This window comes from Lissotriton vulgaris, chromosome 4_1 (assembly GCF_964263255.1).
Source record: "Lissotriton vulgaris chromosome 4_1, aLisVul1.2, whole genome shotgun sequence".
Lineage (NCBI taxonomy): Eukaryota > Metazoa > Chordata > Amphibia > Caudata > Salamandridae > Lissotriton > Lissotriton vulgaris.
In genome coordinates this window covers 1806012254-1806032364 of record NC_141691.1, presented here as the reverse complement: position 1 = coordinate 1806032364, position 20111 = coordinate 1806012254, and the positions used below count along the sequence as shown (strand labels likewise).

The 20111-nt window shown below is 45.5% G+C and overlaps 1 protein-coding gene across 1 annotated transcript in view; it reads right to left on the bottom strand.

Moving 5' to 3' along the window:
* Positions 1-18729: 18729 nt before the first annotated feature.
* Positions 18730-20111, bottom strand: part of LOC147724582 (fibrocystin-L-like) — a 2246326-nt gene continuing 2244944 nt past the window's right edge. The window contains exon 83 of the mRNA XM_086918063.1: positions 18730-18980. Coding sequence (XP_086774189.1) covers positions 18730-18980 — 251 coding nt within the window. The remainder of the gene's footprint in view (positions 18981-20111) is intronic.

Below are 20111 nucleotides of genomic sequence, written 5' to 3'. Positions count from 1 at the left end.
CACCATTCGTTTACATACTATCTACCAACCCCCCGGCAATTCGATCCCCTTTACCGAGGAGCTGTCTGATCTTATCATTCAATCTTCGCTCACTCATTCCAAGAACCTCTTTCTTGGCGACTATAATATCCACTGGAATGAAATTGATGACCCTGCTGTCATCCTTCTTAAAGACCCCATGGATATTACTGACTTGACTCAACTCTGCCAATCCCAACTCACTCCAAGGCGCCACCCTCTACGCTATTATGACTAGCAAAGATCTGGCCTCTCTCTCAATGATCCTTCCCGTAGACTGGTCTGACCACCACCTTATCCTCTTCACTTTGAAATGCTCAGTTACTCGCCCCACCCCTATTGGCACTTTACCCATGAAACATACTCGTAACCTACACCTTATCCCCCCAGGCGATTTGGAATCCTCTATCAAAGCCCACTTACCCCCCCCTCACAGCACTAATGACCTACTGCACATTACAATAATTCTATCCTTCTTGCCCTTGACCAAATTGCCCCAATCAAACTTAAACAACAAAAAAAAATACCTCCCGAATCTTGGTTTAATTCCGACCTCAATAATGAAAGCCGAGCCCTCAGGCAGGCTGAACATTCGTGGAGGAATCATCCATCCCCTGCTAACCTGGTATTCCTCAGAATTGCCAGAGCCAAATACAAGAAACACATCTTTAATGAAAAAACCTCCTTCCTCCGTTCATACTTGACCAGGCTAGAAACCGTCCCAGAGAACTCTTCAGTTGGTTCAGGAACTCAAACACATCATTGCCCCCATTTGGAATAATATCATCAACTCCTCCTTGGCCACTGGTTGTGTACCAGCATCCCTTCAACTAGGTCAATTCTCCCCATACTCAAAAACCCCACCGCTGACCCAAACGACTTTAACAATCTACACCCTATCTCTAACCTTCCATTCCTCTTTAAAGCCCTTGAAAAATGTGTCCTGTCCCAATTAGACAATCATATCCTTTCCTTCAATCTCCTGGACGTTTTCCAATCTGGTTTTAGAAAAGGATGCAGCACTGAAACTGCTATGCTCTGTATTACTGATGATATCCATCGCTCTCTTGACAAAGGCAAATCCTCTCTCCTTATCCTCCTTGACCTCTCTGCTGCCTTCGATACTGTTCACCATCCCACCCTTCTTAATACTCTCAAAGACCGCTTTGGGTTGGATGGCACTGTCCATCAATGGTTCACCTCATATCTTCAAAACAGATCCCAAAAAATTAAACTCACTCACTGCCTCTCCAAACCCCAACCTGTCTCACTTGGTGTGCCACAAGGTTCTATCCTTTCCCCAACTCTATTCAACCTATTCATAGAACCACTCAACCTCATTCTCAAACAAGCTAATATCAGTTACCACCTCTATGCTGACGACACGCAACTATACTATAAGATCAAGTCGCACCATGACATCCTTAACCTCAATGATACCTTGAATGAAGTCCAAGCTTGGTTCCATCTTAATCATCTCAAACTGAATCCTAAAAAAACTGAAATCATCCTTTTCACTCCCAAAAACAGTGCTCTGCCTATTCAACTTTGGATCAATGATATCAAAGCACTCAACTGCTCCCTCTCCACCTCTAACTCTGTCAAATCCCTGGGCATCAGCATTGATCAAAATCTTACTCTCATCCCCCACATTAAAAATGCTGCTAAAGGTGCTCTCTTCATCTTTCTCCATCTTAAAAAAATCAAACCTTTTATTCCAGCTGATGACTTCAAAATTGTTGTCCAATCTCTTGTATAGAATTGACTATAGCAACGCCACCCTTTTAGGCACCCCGAAAGTCCAACTTGCCCCGATAAAATCTGTTCTCAACCTGGCTGCTAGGCTTATCTCTGATTGTAAGCAATTTGATTACATCTCGCCTGTCCTCAAAAACCTCAACTGGCACCCAATTGAAGGTAGAGCCACCTTCAAGATGGCATGTATCAATCACAAAGCCCTACACCAAAACACCCCCCTCTACCTTTCGGACAAACTACAAAAAGCGGGTTGCTCCCGAACCTTGAGAAGCACTAACCCCCTTGTCCTCAGCCCACCGAGACTCAAATGTACGAAGACCCAAACACGTGCTTTCTCTGGTAATGCACCTACGATTTGGAACTCTCTCCCCAAAGATCTTCGCTGCAACCCCTCCTACCCTCTCTTCAAAAAAAGACTCAAGGTGCTTCTTCTCAACAAATACTGGGGTACATAACGTAGCTGGTATGACACTGTCTTATTTTATACTCTCCTCGACTCACCCCCTCCTGTTCTTCCATTGCCTACTCTCGCTCCCCCCTCCTTCTTCCCATCTCTCTCCTATTTTTTTTTTCAACCTCCCTCCTCCCCCTTATGTATCACTTAGTTATTCTCTGTCCTCCTCTCCCTCGTCTAACTGAAATGCCTTACCCTTCGTTAGTTTTATACTCAATGTAATTTTTGTCTTGATAATGTTTACCTATCTGTAAAGCGCTCTGATATTCTTGGGTCCAGTAGCGCTATATGAAACCTTTTAAATAAACAAAATAAATAAATAAATCATCAGATCATCAGGGCAACTTGCGGATCCAGATTACTCCAATACAATTCAATATTCAGAAACGTGTTGGATAAATGGTGACAAAAGTCAAGTGTTAGTATGGTCACAAATGTAATCTGGTACAATGTATTGCAATTGAACAAACCAGAATGCTTACAGGTATGATCAATCCTGCATAAAAAGAGTGTAACAGAAGTTTGTGTGGTCGTAACCTTCTTAGGAAAGAAAAGGAAGGTTAAGACCACACAAAATTCTGTTACGGTCTCATCATGCAGGATTTATCATACCTGTAAGCATCATGGTTAGTTTCAGCTTGATACTCCTGCAGCTTCACTTCACCCACACTGCGCAGGAACAGCTGGAGACCAAGCAAGGTAACCACAACATAGCAGGCTTCCCGCAGGTGTTGGAAGCAATTGATTGCACACATGTACTACTTGTGCCCCCTGCCGACACTGCACACAATCACTGCAACAGAAACCACACGCATTCTAACAATGTGAAGGCAAAACTGGACCACCATGGCCTGTACACTAATGTTGTCGAAACCTTCCCAGGCAGTGTGCATGATTCCTACATCTTCCGCAAGCACCCCATCCATAGTTCCAGATTGATCCGCCGCCCAGCGATAACTGCCCGACCCTGCGCACCCAGATCTCAATGCTCACCTGCCGCCACGGGCATGCTTCCAAGAGGGCCCACCACGTGCCGGAGCGAACTCCTCAGCTGTCGCTGAATTCCACGGCATAGGCCCCCAGTGCATCCTCCTGCACCGCGCCGAGGTTTGCACACGTGGTCCAGCTCTACTCACAATTCAAATCTGGTCTTGATTGCCAGGATGGCATCTCGAGGCCTACGTATTGTCGCAGGCTGCACACTTCTCAGCTCTGGTGGGACTAACTCTGTGCAGCTCAGGTCATCGCTACATGGCGGGAAGCCAGAGTTGGCCAAAATGCCTCGGCTACCACTAACTCTGTGCACCTCAAGTTATCGCCACATGGCAGCAGGCCCGTGTCGGGCAAAATACCTCGGCTGCCACCAATCTCTGAGTACCTCAAGTCATCGCAACATTACGGGAGGACTGTGTCTGCCAAAGTGCCTCAGCTGCCACCAACTCTGTGCACCTCAAGTCATGGGCCCTTTGTGATTGAATATTGTAGTGCGGATGCCATTATGTCAACTTAGGCAGTGGGGAATGTGATGTGGTAGGTCCCTAGGCCCTCATACATAAATAATAACCACATGGACACACCCAGATAGAGAGTGGAAAGGGCGTCGAGCACTGGTGCCCGGCCCTTTTTATTGGCAGGGTCACATGTCCTGTGTGTGGTGTGGGTGTAAACCAGCCTTGAGGGAGTGGCTGTGGCATGCTGACAACTAGAACTGTGATCAGGAGAGCACTACAGGGAAGACCTGGGACATGTAGTGTTGTCGTCCCACCCTGTAAGCTGAGTGGGCTGGCCTGGACTATGCCAGTCCAGCATAGGGGTGCGAACAATGACCCCGGTGCTCTGGGCGTCGTTCCGTCCTGGGCTGAACAAGGAAGTAACTAATGGGAGTGTCTCTGTTGTAGTTTTGGCGCCACCCGCAGAACAATCAATAATGTTGCACCCTGTAACTCAGGTCCCACAACATGAGCAACATGGACGTAAGAGGGAATCACTGACCCTACATTCATCCATACTTCTAAACTTGAATGATCATAGACATCTGTGTGAATTTGAACGTTTATTGCACATTCAGTGGAGGGTTGTCTAAAGGTATTTTCTTCTCTTGTTTTTGGTATAGCCAGTACTATGTACTCATCCAATCACTCTGCCAATTCCCAAGCACTTATAAATGCACTCTCCATGCAGTGCTCTAATAATTCAGTCAGTTCCCATGTACTCATTTAATGACCCAGGCACTAAAACATGCACTGCTACAATCCTCTGTACACTACCTATGCAGTTTCACAACCAACTTCACACTACTCATTCTCTCCTTCAATTCCCCAAGTAGTGCCCATGCAGTCCAGCAATCACCCTGTCACTCCCCATGCACTCCTCCAGTCACCCAGCCAGTACTATGTACATATCCAATTACTTGCAAATTCACCATGCACTCTCCTTGTATTACTCTAATCATTCAGTCAGTACCCATGTACTCATGCAATGACCCAGGCACTAGCACATGCACTGCTACAATCCCCTGTGCACTACCCTTGCAGTCCTCTAACCACATACACACTATTCATGCAGTCCAGCAATCACCCTGTCACTCCCCTTGCACTCATCCAATCACACAGCCAGTACTATGTACTTATCCAATCACTCCCCCAATACCCAAGCACTAGCAAATTCACCATGCACTCTCCTTGCAGCACTCTAATCATTCAGTTAGTACCTACATACTCATGCAATGACCCAGGCACTAACACATCTACTGCTATAATGTCCTGTGCACTACCCTTGCAGTCCTGTAACCACCTACACACTACTCATTCACTCCTTCAATTACCCAGGTAGTACCCATGCACTCCAGTAATCACCCTGTCACTATCCATGTACTCCTTCAATCACACAGGCAGTACCATGTACTTATCCAATCACTTACAAATTCACCATGCACTCTCCTTGCAGTACTCTGATCATCCAGTCAGTACTCATGTACTCATGCAATTATCCAGGCACTAACCATGCACTGTCCCAATCACTGAAGCACTACCCATGTCCTCATGGAATAACCCAAGCATTGCCCATCCATGGTTATTAAGTTGTGAATTAAATAAGAATTCCCTTTTCTCTCCTTTTGTTTGACTTTAGAAGTTACAAAGATAAGCCAATCTAGGTTTGTGTATGTAGTCTTGCTTCTGTTTTCACGTGTGAGTGGCAGGGCACTCACATGTGGGGGATCAGTTTGTTGGTCGGATTACATAGAGATTGTAGTGGATATGAGTGGAGGTAAATAGACACATATTAGACATGAATGGACACATAAAACACATGGGCCATTTGTTTTTAAAATTGATAAATATAATTTATGCTTATGATTGTGCAGCATGAGGAATCTCATGTTGACATAATCGTACATTGTAAATGCAGCTGCTCTAAGTCGTTGGGTTGAACTATGCTCACATGATGTTTGTATAAAGGTGTCACAGTGGAGGTTTATTGCTGCAGTATTGTGGAGCTGTGTAATATGTATTATTGTAAATAGTGACTGTGATCTATTTCTCACATAGCCTTGAAGGTTGCATGTACATTTAACAAGAGGCGCCGAAACATGTGTTGGCTTTGGGCTACCGACCAGTCAAAATCTTTGACTTGATGAGAAGAATCAACATGAGAAATAAAGACTGTAGATTCTAAGAAACTTGCTTTGTGATTTTGGACATATGGTTGTTGTGATTTACTTTGTTACTGTGGTTACATTTGTTATTAACTTGATATTGACGTGTGCTAGGGAACTTGCGTAAAATGCTTAGTTGCAGCTTAAGCTGCAGCATTCAGGAAAGGTGGGTGGTTCTCTCCTCCCTGTAGCACCGTATTACACTTTCCCAAGAAAATACAAATTAGTGAATATTTCTAGTGGCGCCTTCCCTATGTCCAATACCACTAATCTCCTGTGATTAAATGCAGGATCTCATAGTCTACATCCCTCAGTGCAGTATTGGTTTCAGAACCTGCCCATGGGTTTATGTAGTCATGGCAATCCCATTTAAAAGAGCAGTAGCCCCAATGTTTGAATTGTATTCTTGTCTGGCTTGGTAGCTAATGCAATTATTGCAGTACTGGTATACTGAGATTGGACTTTCTCCTGTAAGTTATAAGATTAGCTGCTGAATTCTAGACAACCTAAATAGTGCATGAGAAGATAGTGTGATTTACACAAAAAATCGTTCACAAAATGTAATTAGGCCGTACTAGTACATGAGCAATTATTTTAACTTGGTTTGTGTCAGCTGTGTTTGATTTTCAATAGTGAATGTAAAAAAAGGTTTGGGCAGATTCATTTGTTAATGTGTGTGAGAAGACAGATGATTGTCAACAGTGAACTTGAGGCAGCGGAGAGAGATGGCTGGAGATCATTATGGTTGGTGTAGAAAAGGATGAATTCAAGAGACACAATATAAAGGTGGTAGGGCCAGTGATGAAAAATGTCTTAATACATAATTATATGCAGTCAGCATACTGGTGGATTCCAATTACTGAGTTGATATCAATGTAGAAATAATTTGCAAATAGAGATTGAATACTCATGGTGCTATTTTGGAACCTTGAGGAGTGGCAGAATGTGTGGGTGCAATAGATGATGTGTGGTTTCTAATGTTCATTAATTGGGACTATTTAAAGAGGTAAATGGAGTATCAATGAAGAACTTGATCGGGGAATCGGGTTCTAGATTCAAGCTAAGTCAGAAGTTTGTGATAGTTTAGAGTGTCAAATGCTGCTGATAAACCAGGTATTACTAAAAGTGATCACCTTTATTTGTTATGTGGTAGATGGCAACCAAGAACTCTGTGCTGAATCAAGCTCTAAAACGTGATTGGTTGTCAGATAGTCGATGCTTTTGAGTGATTTATTTGGTTAGGTGCATGGTCGCACACTAATTAATGGCATTTCTTCTCCATGTAAAGATAGTTCTAGATCTGAAATGTGCTCAGATGTTCATGTTGAAGTTTTCTTCTTTCATCATAACATGATCAGGCCTGCTTTAGGGATTGGAAAAGGCTGATAGCAATGTGAGACCTAGTGATGTAAAAATGTTTTGAATTGTTCAAAATGTTCTTTGATGTCTCTTTTCATGTGCTGGAATAACTACTTGAAAATATCCTGTGTGTTTAAGATATTTACTACTTTTGAGATTTCGTCAAACGTTAAATGCTCAAACGTGTTAAATGTATTTAGTTTTTCTGGATGTAATATTTTCATGAGTGAGAGGTTGTAATTTTAACTTTAATAGTTTGAATTATCTTAGAGAAAACTGATAGAGATTAGTTTAGTTTGTATGTTGATGGGGCGGGCATGAAATGTATAAAGGTATGCATGTTTTTGTGAGTAGATAGCAAAACATTGATTGGTTGCAATGCTATCCCATCATTTTTTGTGCTCTGTATAATGCCATAGTGACCAAGGGTATGTACAAGCATGACTCCTGTGCTTCATTTGCCTCTGGAACCAAGCTGCACCCAACAGAAGAAGCCCAATTAGCCTGAAACTGATCTTCAGTTGCTTCTGTTCCGGTTACGAGAGGACCTGGCTTGGCAGTCTGGTTTGGACTCTTCCTATTAGAGCAGGACCAAGGTTGATTTGAATATGGGCTAAAAAAGGATGGGTGGAAATGTTATCTTGAGAAACCTGCAGAGGTTAGACTAATTAGACGCATTTGTTCCATTACATTTTGTGTGTTTTATTGAAAAAGAGTGCCCGAAAAAGTCATGATCAGCTCACAATTCTTTTTTGTATTTTACAACGAACATTTTGGGGTTGCAAAGCCAAGATTTTTTTATTACAGGATTTGTAATTGTAAAAATGTTTAAGGTGCTTTTTATGATGTTGGTCGGAGTTTCCTCCAACACTTGGGTGGAAACAGGACTGAACGACCTCTGGTCGGTGGTCCCGACTGCCTAATTACGATGCGACCACGTGTGGTCGCATTCTCAAATTTCTCAATGGGAGCTTGTGTTATGGCTCTAAATAGGTGCCCCTGCTGCCCCCAACTGGAGGCCGCAAGGAAAAGGGGGCCCTACTAGGGTCCCCCCAAACACGCTTTCCGACACGCTTTCCCTGTCTGAAAGCCTGGCTTTGAAAGCCTGCCGGAAACCGTGCATTATAATGTGGATGGTGTAAAACGCCGTTCATATGGATAACGGGATGGTTCTGATTAGCCAACAGGGTCCGTGAGCCTGTCACAAGCCAGCTGGAAAGACCAGCCCATTTCAGTTCCTACTGGCTGTAAGGTAATCAGCCGGTCGGAATTGAAACCGACAATCTCTGTCATAAAGCCTCCAACCTAATGTTAGATCGTAATACGCCCCATAGTGTTTGCTCTTTGTATTCTTGCAATGTATAACTTCCCAAACGTAAAAGTCATCACTCACATCAGGAAAACTGCAGAATGAGAAAAATAGGCATTTTGAAATGCATTAAAAAAAATCTAACAGTAAGATGTATTTTAGAATCATTGATATGTTCATCCACTGTTTAGTTTTCCTGAACCAAGGCTGTCACCTTTCCACTCGCGCAGCATGTTTGGCACCGCCCAATCTACCCCCCAACTCGCTTGCTATCCTCTACCTCAACACTCATTCCCTTGTTAAGCATCAGATGGACATCTTTCTGCTATTAGACACGGAGAAGCCAGACATTCTCCTACTAGCAGAAACTTGGCTAACTCCTACCTCAGCACCTGATATAATAGCAGCTCTGCCACCTGACTACTACATTATTCAGGAAGACCGTGCTACCGGGAAAGGAGGAGGTGGAGTCGCGGCGATTATCCACTCTAGCCTGAATATCACTACTCTCATCTGCTTGCCACTAGCCAATACAGATAACCTGGTATTAAAAATTACTACTCCCCACATGACTATGGCATGCGTCCTCCTGTATAGACCGCCCACTTCAATGCCACTGTTTCCCATGACGTTTAGTGAGCAAGTTGCTAACCTGGCCTTGGATTATGCCAGGGTCATGTTAGTAGGTGATTTTAATTGTTGGTACAAAGATCCATCAGAGGGCTCTCAATCAGCAGAACTGACTGACCTTCTGTCTAACCTTAACTTTAAGCAACTGGTGCTCTCCCCCACCCATGACAAAGGACACATTTTGGACCAGGTGTGGTCTAACACAACATGTGTGACCTCCCCGCTAATCCTGCCTTGCCTATGGTCAGACCATCTCATTCTTAAATTTAAGATCTGCGTCACTCCAATTAGAACCACTGTGCCAATCGTTGGCAGATTGGCCAGAAATTGGAACGCAATGGATAAGACCGCTTTTCTACAGTCATTAGCCAATGATGTCCCCTCCCTGGACAATGACATAAACTTGTCAGTTTCCACTCTCACTGACTGGCTACAAGCGGCTAGCAATCTTCACGCCCCTTATAAAAGAACTAGACTAGCAAGGCGCACGAATGCCAACAGATGGTTCTCTGCCGACTTGAAAACTAGGAAACTGACCCTCCGGCATCTTGAACGCCTGTGGCGCCGGGACTATGACATTGAGGAAAAAATGAAATATACTAGGGCGAGGAAGGAATATATGAATGCCATATCTGCAGCAAAGGCAGAGTATTTTTCTTCCTGTATCCTAGATTCATCAAATAAATCTAAAGATATTTTCTCTGTCTTTAATGAATTGACCAATTTGGAGAATGTTCGTCCTAAAATAATCCCTACTCAGTGTCTGTGTGACTCACTTAACACTTATTTTAGTGACAAAATCACAGACATAAAACTAGCATTCCCCAATCAAAGACTCCAATCACGATCGGCATGGCAATCAAGATCGGTTCCGCCACACTTACCAACTTTTTACCCATAACCTATGACCAGCTTTTGGAACTAATGATGAGAGTCAAATCTGGCTCCCCACTGGACATCTGCCCTCCTCGTATCTTGAAAGAATGCTTTTCCACCTACCCAACCCCTGTTCTTGCTTTCCTAAACAACTCCCTCTTATCGGGCATAGTCCCATCTGCTTTTAAAGAAGCCACAGTCATACCTCTATTAAAAAAATCCGAAGCTGACCCTGCATGTAAGGCAAACTACAGGCCCATCTCCCTATTGCCTTACCTGGCAAAAATCCTAGAGGCACACGTGGCGAAAATTCTTTCTAACTTTCTGGAGGAGTCCTCCTGCTTTGACCCCTATCAGGCTGGATTCCAGCCTGCTCACTCAACAGAGGCAGTGGTCACTGCAGTTTTGGACACACTTCGAGACTGCGCAGATAGACGTTTCCCCCAGGCTCTGGTGCTCCTGGATCTGTCGGCCGCGTTCGACACGGTCGACCACAACATCTTGGTCGAGCATGTCGGACAGGCCGGCATACAGGGCACAGCGGCCTGCTGGCTAAAGTCCTTCTTAGAGGATCGCTCCCAAGCGGTGCGCCTGGGGGATCTAACCGGTGTCAAACAGCCTATCCCATGCGCAGTGCCACAGGGCTCCTCCCTGTCACCTCACCTCTTTAATATATACATATTCCCTCTTATACAAACCTTGAGGGATAAACAGGTGAGAGTATTTAACTATGCAGATGACCTGCAGCTACTCTTCACCATTGACAACTCTGAAAAATCCATCAGTCACTTCCAGTCAACCATGAGAATTATTAAATCCTGGATGGATCAAAATCAGCTGAAATTAAATCCAGGTAAAACTGAACTGGTATTGACTGGGGACAGTGCTAAGTACTGGGGTCCTCACTATTGGCCATCAGATCTGGGTCAAGTCCCGCAACCATCATCATCGGCCAAAACGCTTGGAGTTATTGTGGACAGTGACCTTTCATTAAAAGCACAAGGTGGTTTCCAAATGCTTCTACCAGCTAAAAAAAATCAGGAAGGTCCGGCGACTACTAACGCCAGAAGCTAATACCCAGGTTGTGATCACCACTGTTCTGTCCCATCTGGATTACGCGAATGCCATCTACTTGGGTCTCCCAAGCTATCTACTCAAGCGTCTCCAGATGGTGCAGAACTATGCTGCTAGGTTGATCCTGAAGCAACCAAGGTGGCAGGCAGCGACCACCCTTCTCATCAAATTGCACTGGCTTCCGGTTACACAACTCTGTACCTTTAAAGCAGACTGTATGATTTTTAAGTCGCTGCATGGTAAAAGCCCTATATTCATTAATCAGTTCAGTTCAGAAAATCTTTATTTCGGTAAAAGTTTACCATAAAAGACAATTATATAAAACAATTAATTTAAATGATTTATACAGTGAATTGTAAAATTCATAAAAACATTGCTAGAAAAAAATCCTTATATACTAAAAACAGATCCGTACTCAAGTCTATGTTTTGAGGCATTTCCTTCTGATGGACCAGAGGGCACCCAAGTATTTGGCCATAGCGAACACAATATGGTCTGACAAATCAGTTTTTAAGACTCTAAATGCGGACAGACACTTCTTGAATCCCAGATTCCTGCATAGGGGGAGAATCCAGTGCCTACGGATCCCATGATAAACTGGACAGAAAAAAAGGATGTGGAGCTCACTTTCTTCCGAATTTCTACATGCTGGACAGGTGCTACTTGGATCATGACTCCATTTGGTTGTGAGAGTTCTGATGGGGAGAGATCCATGTCTCCACTGGAGATATAATTTTCTCAGTAGGGAGGGATACATTTTATCTAGAGTAGGTTCCATATTGTAATTCACCTTGTGGGACAAAAAGGAAGTTGTCAAGGACCCGAGGTGTTGGTGGTTGAGTATCAGGGAAAGTTTGCTTTCTCGGTATGACCTGGCTAGATCCTTTTTAGAGAGGATATGGCACATGTTCTGGGGGTCAGACCACATAGTTGAGAGACCTAAGGCCTCCAGTTCTAATTTAACAGAATTGAGCCATTTAATTTTTCCGGCACCTGGAGTGGCGAGAACCTCCCGGAGACCTTCCCTGTAACTGGCCAATTCTGGAGTTGTCCATATTCTACGCCAGAAGGCCAGTGGGCGTAGAGCCAGTTCCTCATCAAGCGGGCATAGGCCTAGGTCCATCCTGAGGGGGACAAGGGGGGTGCTCGGTGGTAGCCCAACAAGGTTACGAATGAATTTGTTTTCCACCTTCAGCAGCTTTGATGTATTTTCATGGCCCCAGAGTTCAGATCCATAGATGACAGCCCCCTTGGCCTGGGATTTGTAAATCTGTAATGGGGGGCCGATCAGCCTGATTGAGGATTTATTGTTTGCCAAGAGCTTCATTATGCCTCCCGAATGCTGGGTCAATTTCAGTGCAGCTTTCTCCAGGTGAGAGCTCCAGGTAAATTTATCATTTAATAGGATTCCCAGGTATTCGAATGTTTTTACCCTTTCCAGCTTGATATGTGCGATGCTTGGACTGAAGTGAAATTTCTGTGGGGGGTTGAGGACCATGAATTTCGTCTTGGTGGCGTTGATTTCTAATCCATGGGCCTCACAGAAGTCCACAAAGCCATCAAGGATGCGCTGGATGCCTTTTGCCGACTTGGATAAAAGCAGTGTGTTGTCGGCAAACATGATGGCTGAGACCCTCTCAGCAGCCAATTTAGGGGCGTCAGAGTTGGATACGCCCGCTAAGTGGGAGATTACCCCGTTGACATAGAGGCAGAACAGGGTTGGTGCAAGCACACAACCCTGCCTTACCCCCCTGCCAACGGGGAACTTCTCAGACAATTCCCCCATCCTGCCGCATCTAACCTGGGCAAAATTACTAGTGTGAAGGCGGATTATCATATTCAAGAGACCTTCTGGGACCCCCAGTTTATCAAGGACCTCCCACAGCTTGTTCCTCGGGACCAGGTCGAACGCTGCCCTCAGGTCCACAAAAACAGTATAGAGGCTGCCACCCTCCAGCTGTACTGTTTTCCAGTGTATGAGGGCGAGACGAAAGACCTGGTCCACTGTGGAGACCTTCTCCCTGAAGCCTGCTTGAAAAGGGCTAAGGATGTTGAAGTCCCTGATCCACTCATGTAAGCGATTTAACAAGAGCTTAGAAAAGAGTTTCTAGGAAACATGAATTAGGCTTATAGGCCTATAGTTTGCAGGAAGGAGGGGGGACCCCTTTTTGAAAATTGGCACTATTTCTGCCCCTGGCCAGGTGGAAGGGATTGGCAGACCTTTCAAGATGGAATTGAATAATACCCCAAGATAAGGAGCCCAGACTTTAGGTTCGTGCTTGTAAAGATCGCCTGGAAGCCTGTCTAGGCCCGGTGCCTTACCTGCAGGCAGGGAGGAAATTGCCAGGGTGACTTCTTCTATGCTGAAACCATCCATGTCAATTAGACTATTTTTGATTTTGGGGGACTCTCCAGCCAGTTCACTTCTTCCACTATCACTGCTGTTTGGATGGTATAGGTTTTTGAAATGTTCCTCCCAAACAGATGGTGCTATACAGGCCTCGACTGCTGCAAGTGGTTCGGCCGAGCCGTGCCTTACAATTTGCCAAAAGGTCCGTGAGTCTTGGCAAGCGAGGGCAGCTGTTATTTTTGTCCAATTTTCCTCGTCCCAGTCTATTTTTGCAGTGTGGTGGGCAGATTTATAGGCTACTCGTCTCTCCCTGATTGTGTTCGGAGTGTCTCGTGCTTTAAGTGATTCCAACAATAGGGTTTTTGCTTCCCTGCAAGAGGCATTGAACCAGGTCGCTCTTCTCTGTTTGGGCTTGCGAGGCCTGGCAACTGGGTTCAGTACCTCTGCAAGATTAGTGCATAGCTCCGAATGGATGTTACCAAGAACAGCCAATTGTACCCGAGTACCCAAGCTACCCGTGGTTTTGGTCTCGGATTCGCTGGCTGAATGGTTCATGCAGCACTCTACTTTTTCCAGGGCGGGGGCGGCTAGTGCATAGAGTCTCTCAATATTATTGTGATTTTCCAGCAATTTGGTCCATTTTATTCTACGCCTATTGCTGGATAGCACTAGGTCGGGCTGTGATGGTGCATTAGTGTCTACCTTATCTGATTGCCGGTCAGGGATCTCGAATTTTAATGAGAGCAGATTGTGATCGCTATCGTATCTGGTGATAACTTTAAAGTCTTTCACCCTCCTCCAATCCCTGGTTGAAACCATTATATAGTCGATCCGTGACTCGTGGCCCGACCTATTAAAGGTGTTTTTAGGCGGGATATCACCCTCAGTCCGGCCATTACACGCCCTCAGAGAGTGACTGAGAGTGAGGGACATTATCTGAATGGCAAGAGGGGAACATGCCTTGGTCACTGGATCTGTCAGGGTAGGAATATCCCATAGGTCATCCTCCTCGCTGGATATGCCTTCCATGTAGTCAGGAAGTGGTTCATATTGCTGGTTAAAATCTCCACCTATGATTAAAGGGGAAGAGAAATTATGTGTATCGAGGAACTGTGCTAAATCTTCCACTGGGCCCGATGTTGCAGCAACCCCCACTGGCCTTGAATAGAAGTTAATCAATACAAGCTTCCCTCCACATGGCCAATCAAGGGAGACACACTGGAAGTCACAGGAATTAGTTTCCAGATGTGTGGCCCTACAAGCCAAATGGGACCCAACCCAGGTCGAAAGTCCTCCTGAGGGTCGGCCCTTTCCTCCCCATTTCGCTTCAGTGTTAAAGATAGCGAATCCCTGTCGGCTGAATTGTTCTCTAGCCCATGTCTCTTGTAAGAGACATATATCATAGCCCTCTACTAGGTCTGTCCAGTCAGGGGTGTCTACTTTGTTGGCTAGCCTGCCACATTCCAGGACAAAATGGAAATTATGCCTTGAGCCTCTGGTGTACTTCTAGTATCTAGTATTACGAGGCGCTCTTGTGCTACAGGTTTTCCACACTGGTTGGGTGGGGAGGCGTCCAATAGGGCACTATTTAATTTGAGGCTGTGTGAAATAGGGGAATTATGTTCCAGCCTCAGGTTGGAATCAATAGTTACGCCCTTGGGTGAGCATGTGACTTCCCTACCTGCCCCTACTCTAGGATCATTTGTCACTATGTGGGCTGGTGTTGATGGAAGAGATTGACCGACCATGTGTGTATTTAGAACACTAGTTGTTGGTGCGATGCCCGTAGACTGAATACGGGCGCAGATTGGGGTGGGTGAGGGGGGTACAATGGTTGTTGAGTGTAGAAGTCAGTCCACTTCCTCGAGACATCCGTATCTATTGGAAGTCGGGACCCCGTTCCATCCTCCGAGTGTATCTACCCACCAGTTACTTTGTACTCCCCATGTGTGGTTCCTCGCCTGCATCCTACTCCAATTCCCCCCCCTGAGCTGGAGGGGCACATGGTGGATAGAAAAAAGTGAGTGGTCTTGCTATTATTGATGCAGTTGAGCTATGGTTGATCATGAGTAGATGGCGTGAGCAGTGTTAGAATCCTCAAAGGAGATGATCACACAGTCTCCGCAGATGGACTTTTGTGTGGTCCCTACCCAAGGTACCCTCCGTACCATAAGGATTTTGCTCCTTAGGTGGTTGGGTATTGGTTTATTGGCGTCCAACCAGTGGATCACCTTATTCTTTAGAGAGGCAAAGTTTTCCTGCTGGTTGTACGTCAATTCGGTTACCCCAGTCAGCACCACAACATAGGGGCTAACCTCAGGGGGAAGATCCACAAATCCCCATGATCTTATAAAACTGGTGCTGGCTCTCTGCGATGTTGGAGGATTTGTATTCTGGCCATTTTGCCTCGGATTGAAAAGGTCAGTCGGGACAGGTGCTCTTTGGCCGGGTATAGCTAGGGGGGGGTGGTGGGAGGGATGCAGCCCCCGATTGCATGGTATTTGACATTACCCTACTAGGAGGATTATGGGTTTCTACCTTGGTTCTGGGTTTGGGTGTTGGTTTGACCTTGGGTGTAGCAGTGGGAATAGTAGAAGAAGAGGTTGCAGCAGGCAGAAGTGTATTAATGGTTCCTGATGACTTGACCTTGGGAGGGGGCCGCGGGTTCACAGCAACTTGAATAGTAGGATCGGAAGGTGCTGCTGGCGGCAAGGGTCCATTTGAGCATGTAAGTTTGGGGTTCTGCATGGTGATGGTTGCCAGATTTAGTATGCTTTTTTCTATTTCCAATAGCTGTGTTTCTATGTGTGTGAATCTCTTTTCTAGTGGGGAAAGTAGTTTTTTTAGTGTTTCCCAGACAATAGTGAGAAATTCAACATCCTTCCCTTTAATGGTACATAGCGGGGTTCCTGCAGTGTCACTTTCTATGATAAGGTCGTTATTGTCTTCGATGACTACTGTGTGAAGGGGAGTGTTTTCTGTGCATGTTACCAAGGGAGAAGATTTTGGTAGTGGCAGTATAGCAAGGGGAGGTGCCTTTGTTGGTAGCTGCGCCTTCGCTACTTTGGCCTTTTTTCTTGAGTATGCCGAGGTAGGGTTACGCTTCCTTTTATTGTGTGGGTGCTTTTGTGATTTGGGTAAACTACCACCTTTTTCTTGTGAAACGGGGATGGGTTCGACTTTGGAGGGTAAGCCCTCCTCAGTTCCCTTCTTTAGTTCTACAATCGCACCCAGGTGAGAATTTGGAGAGGAAATGGGGTTTTGTGGAAATTTCCCCTGTGGGGAAGACATACTAACTGCTTGTGTATCATGGTTGACAGCGTTTGTAGCAATCAAGGTGGGTGTGGAGCCTGGCGGGCGCTCTGGTGTTTTCGCCCAAGCATTAGGACCAAGAGAGGATTTTTTGGCGGCAGTTAACTCGACTGACAGTCTTCTAGCAGCTTCGAGTTCTAATGAAACCCTGTGTTGCATCTTAGTTATTTCGTTATCGATGGCAGTATGGGTCCTGGTGATGAAATCGTCCAAGGTACCATTTTTTAGTTTAGATTTGGCTGCTCTGTCTCTAAACTCGCGGGTTGCCATAATGGATTCAAAGTGAAGAGTGTAGTTGAAGAATCAAATGGGGTGGCCCAGCCCAGTCTCTAACTGCCTCTAACAAGAGTTCAGGAGCTGATCCACAGGTATGGCAATATCCGAGTTGTGAGCGGCACCCGCGCAGCGGGTGTCGCGAAAGGTAATAAGGTGAGGCCAATTAGGTGGGCGAGGCCTCCGGGGGAAGAGGCTCCAGCTGCAAGGTGGTTTCTGGGCCTCGCAGTCCCCCGCTAGGCTATTCAGGGAAACGATCTTTCCAAGCACTACTACCTGGGCGCGGTGGCGCTGGGAGCAGATGATCTACCCGCTGAATGCGGTAGCGCTCCCACCAGCCGACTCTGCCTCAGGGAGTGCGCTGCAAACAAGAGTTCAGGAGCTGATCCACAGGTATGGCAAGATCCGAGTTGTGAGCGGCACCCGCGCAGCGGGTGTCGCGAAAAGTAATAAGGTGAGGCCAATTAGGTGGGCAAGGCCTCCGGGGGAAGAGGCTCCAGCTGCAAGGTGGTTTCTGGGCCTCGCAGTCCCCCGCTAGGCTATTCAGGGAAACGCCCTTCCCAAGCACTACTACCTGGGCGCGGTCGCGCTGGGAGCAGATGATCTACCCGCCGAATGCGGTAGCGCTCCCACCAGCCGACTCTGCCTCAGGGAGTGCGCTGCAAACAAGAGTTCAGTAGCTGATCCACAGGTATGGCAAGATCCGAGTTGTGAGCGGCACAAATAAGCTTTTTTTTTTAAGATAAGAAATTAAGTCTCGAGACACTACAAGTCCCAGAGTCCACCAGAATCCACCAGATAAGCTTAATTGGTTTTTGAAGATTTTCGCTAGTTTTTCAAAATTTGCCTGATTGCAGAGTGGTGCTGAGCTTCCAATCCCTTTCTGTTGCACCATACACAGGCATTCACCTCCAGTATCGAGAAGACTCAGCACCAGCTTCCAATGCCGGTAAACATACTGCTGAGTGCTGTCGGAGGAAATTGGATTGCTGCAAGGTCCATGCGCCCGTCAGGGAAACTGCAACGGCAAGTAGTAAATTGAAATGTATCCGAAGAACATGCCCAAACCTCCGACACTGGAAAGCCGAGCACTCATTCCATGGCAGACTGCGCTACAACGCAGCAGTCAGAAGAGACGAAGCACACCTCGGCGTCTGCGTCTGCCAGCAGTTAACAGTTAACAGGAACCAGGTCCGAACCGCCCTGACTCACAGTCATGGACACGGAGCTACGAGAAAATAAATGAATCACCAGATATGTTCCCTCCCGCAACCTTCGTTCACTCCACCTAGGCCTTCTCCAGACTCCCTCCTTCAAACCTAAACGCTCTGGTGGACGTAGGTTTGCAACACTTGCATCTTGCTTATGGAACACCTTTCCTTTGGAAATCCGGTTCTGCCAAGATCTTCTATCTTTCCAGAAAGCGTGGAAGACCTGGCTTTTTAGACAAGCTTTTTAACCTACCTTCTCCTCACCTCCGATTGTGTTATTGCTAATTTTCAGCGCCAAGAAACTAATCAGTGTTAGTGCGCTCAATAAATGATTTAATAACATAACAATAACAATGTCTGCTACAATAAACAGGCAAAATACACAACAGGCCAATTTTTGATTTTACAGTTTGCATGCAACATATACCTGAAAAGAAAAGTTACACACCTTCAGAGAATTACTAGCCACAATCCAAGGAATAGGAAGAACACTTGAGAGGCAAGACCACTTCTGATTCCTGAGGCAGAACTGGATGAGCCAACGGTAGATACTGCTATGGATTTCATTGTTGCTGTTGATGTTATTGTTGTTGTTGGTGTTGTTCCTGCTGTTGCTGTTGATGCTGATGTGTCTTTCGAATTAAAGTTTTTAGTTTGTGCTAGCACATTATTCAATGAAAATTCGATTTTATAATCAGTTCCTGAAAAATAATGCAGACATAACAGTAGAAGTCAAACAGATAAGATTTCAGTGATCATTTTATAAGTAACCTGGATCATAGGCATAAGGACAGACAAGTCCCAAAAGCTGTCTATTTCAGCATAGATGTTTGGATGAACAGCTCTGTTTAGAAATACTTGTAGTACATAGTAATCATTAAAAGAAAGGGAATTCTTGGCATTTAAAGTAGTGCAGGATAACTTATTCTCATACAGAGGTTAAAACATTACAAAGACCATTTAGCAGACAGGGCTATTCATGTAAACACATCACATCTCCGTAAAATCAAGCTAAACTAAAGGCAACTCTGCGTACATCATTTCATTGCAACTTCCTATATAGTTCAGTGTACAGAATGGATTAATTTATCGTTTAAGATGGAGGACTGCGCTCATTGTTACATTCCTTGCATTTAATTCCATTCATGCTTTTGTAATTGTGAGTTGTCTATTTATTGTGTAAAAGACAAGCCTGCTCAGCTTGGTATCTTAGAATTTTTTTTTTTCAAAACCAATTTTATTGAGCAGAAGATTATCAAGAATGTGGTATCTTCACATACCAAGATCCCCACAACAGTATCAATGCAACAGTGATATACTCGTCAATCCATGAATTAAATGATGAAGCTCAGCTTTAAAGACGTCCTAACTGCCCACCCCAACCCCAACTACTCCCCCACCCCTACCCAACACCCCCCCCCACCACACATGTACAGAGGCAACATAAAGACGGTATACATAGAAGAATCAGGTAAGATGCAACCAGGGCTTTGCCATTCGGGCCAGAAATTTTTACTGCGGTCAAATGTCCTCCTCCTGTTCCGCTGGGGGTTCCAAGGACAGGCCGCGGTAGTCGGCCCACCGCTTCCAGATTTTGAAATGTTTGCGCGGGCAACCCCGCGCCTCAAAGACTGGTTTCTCAAGGCCCATGAAGTAGTCCAGCCCAGCCTTCCATGCAGACAGGGGGGGAGCCCTCACAGATTTCCAAGCACGAGCCAGGTCACGCTTGGCCACGACCAGGCCCAGGAGCAACAGGTGGCGCTTATAAACATTACCCCCAACCCCTTCCATAACGTGCAGCAGGCCTAATCGGTGGGTACGAGGAAGATCCC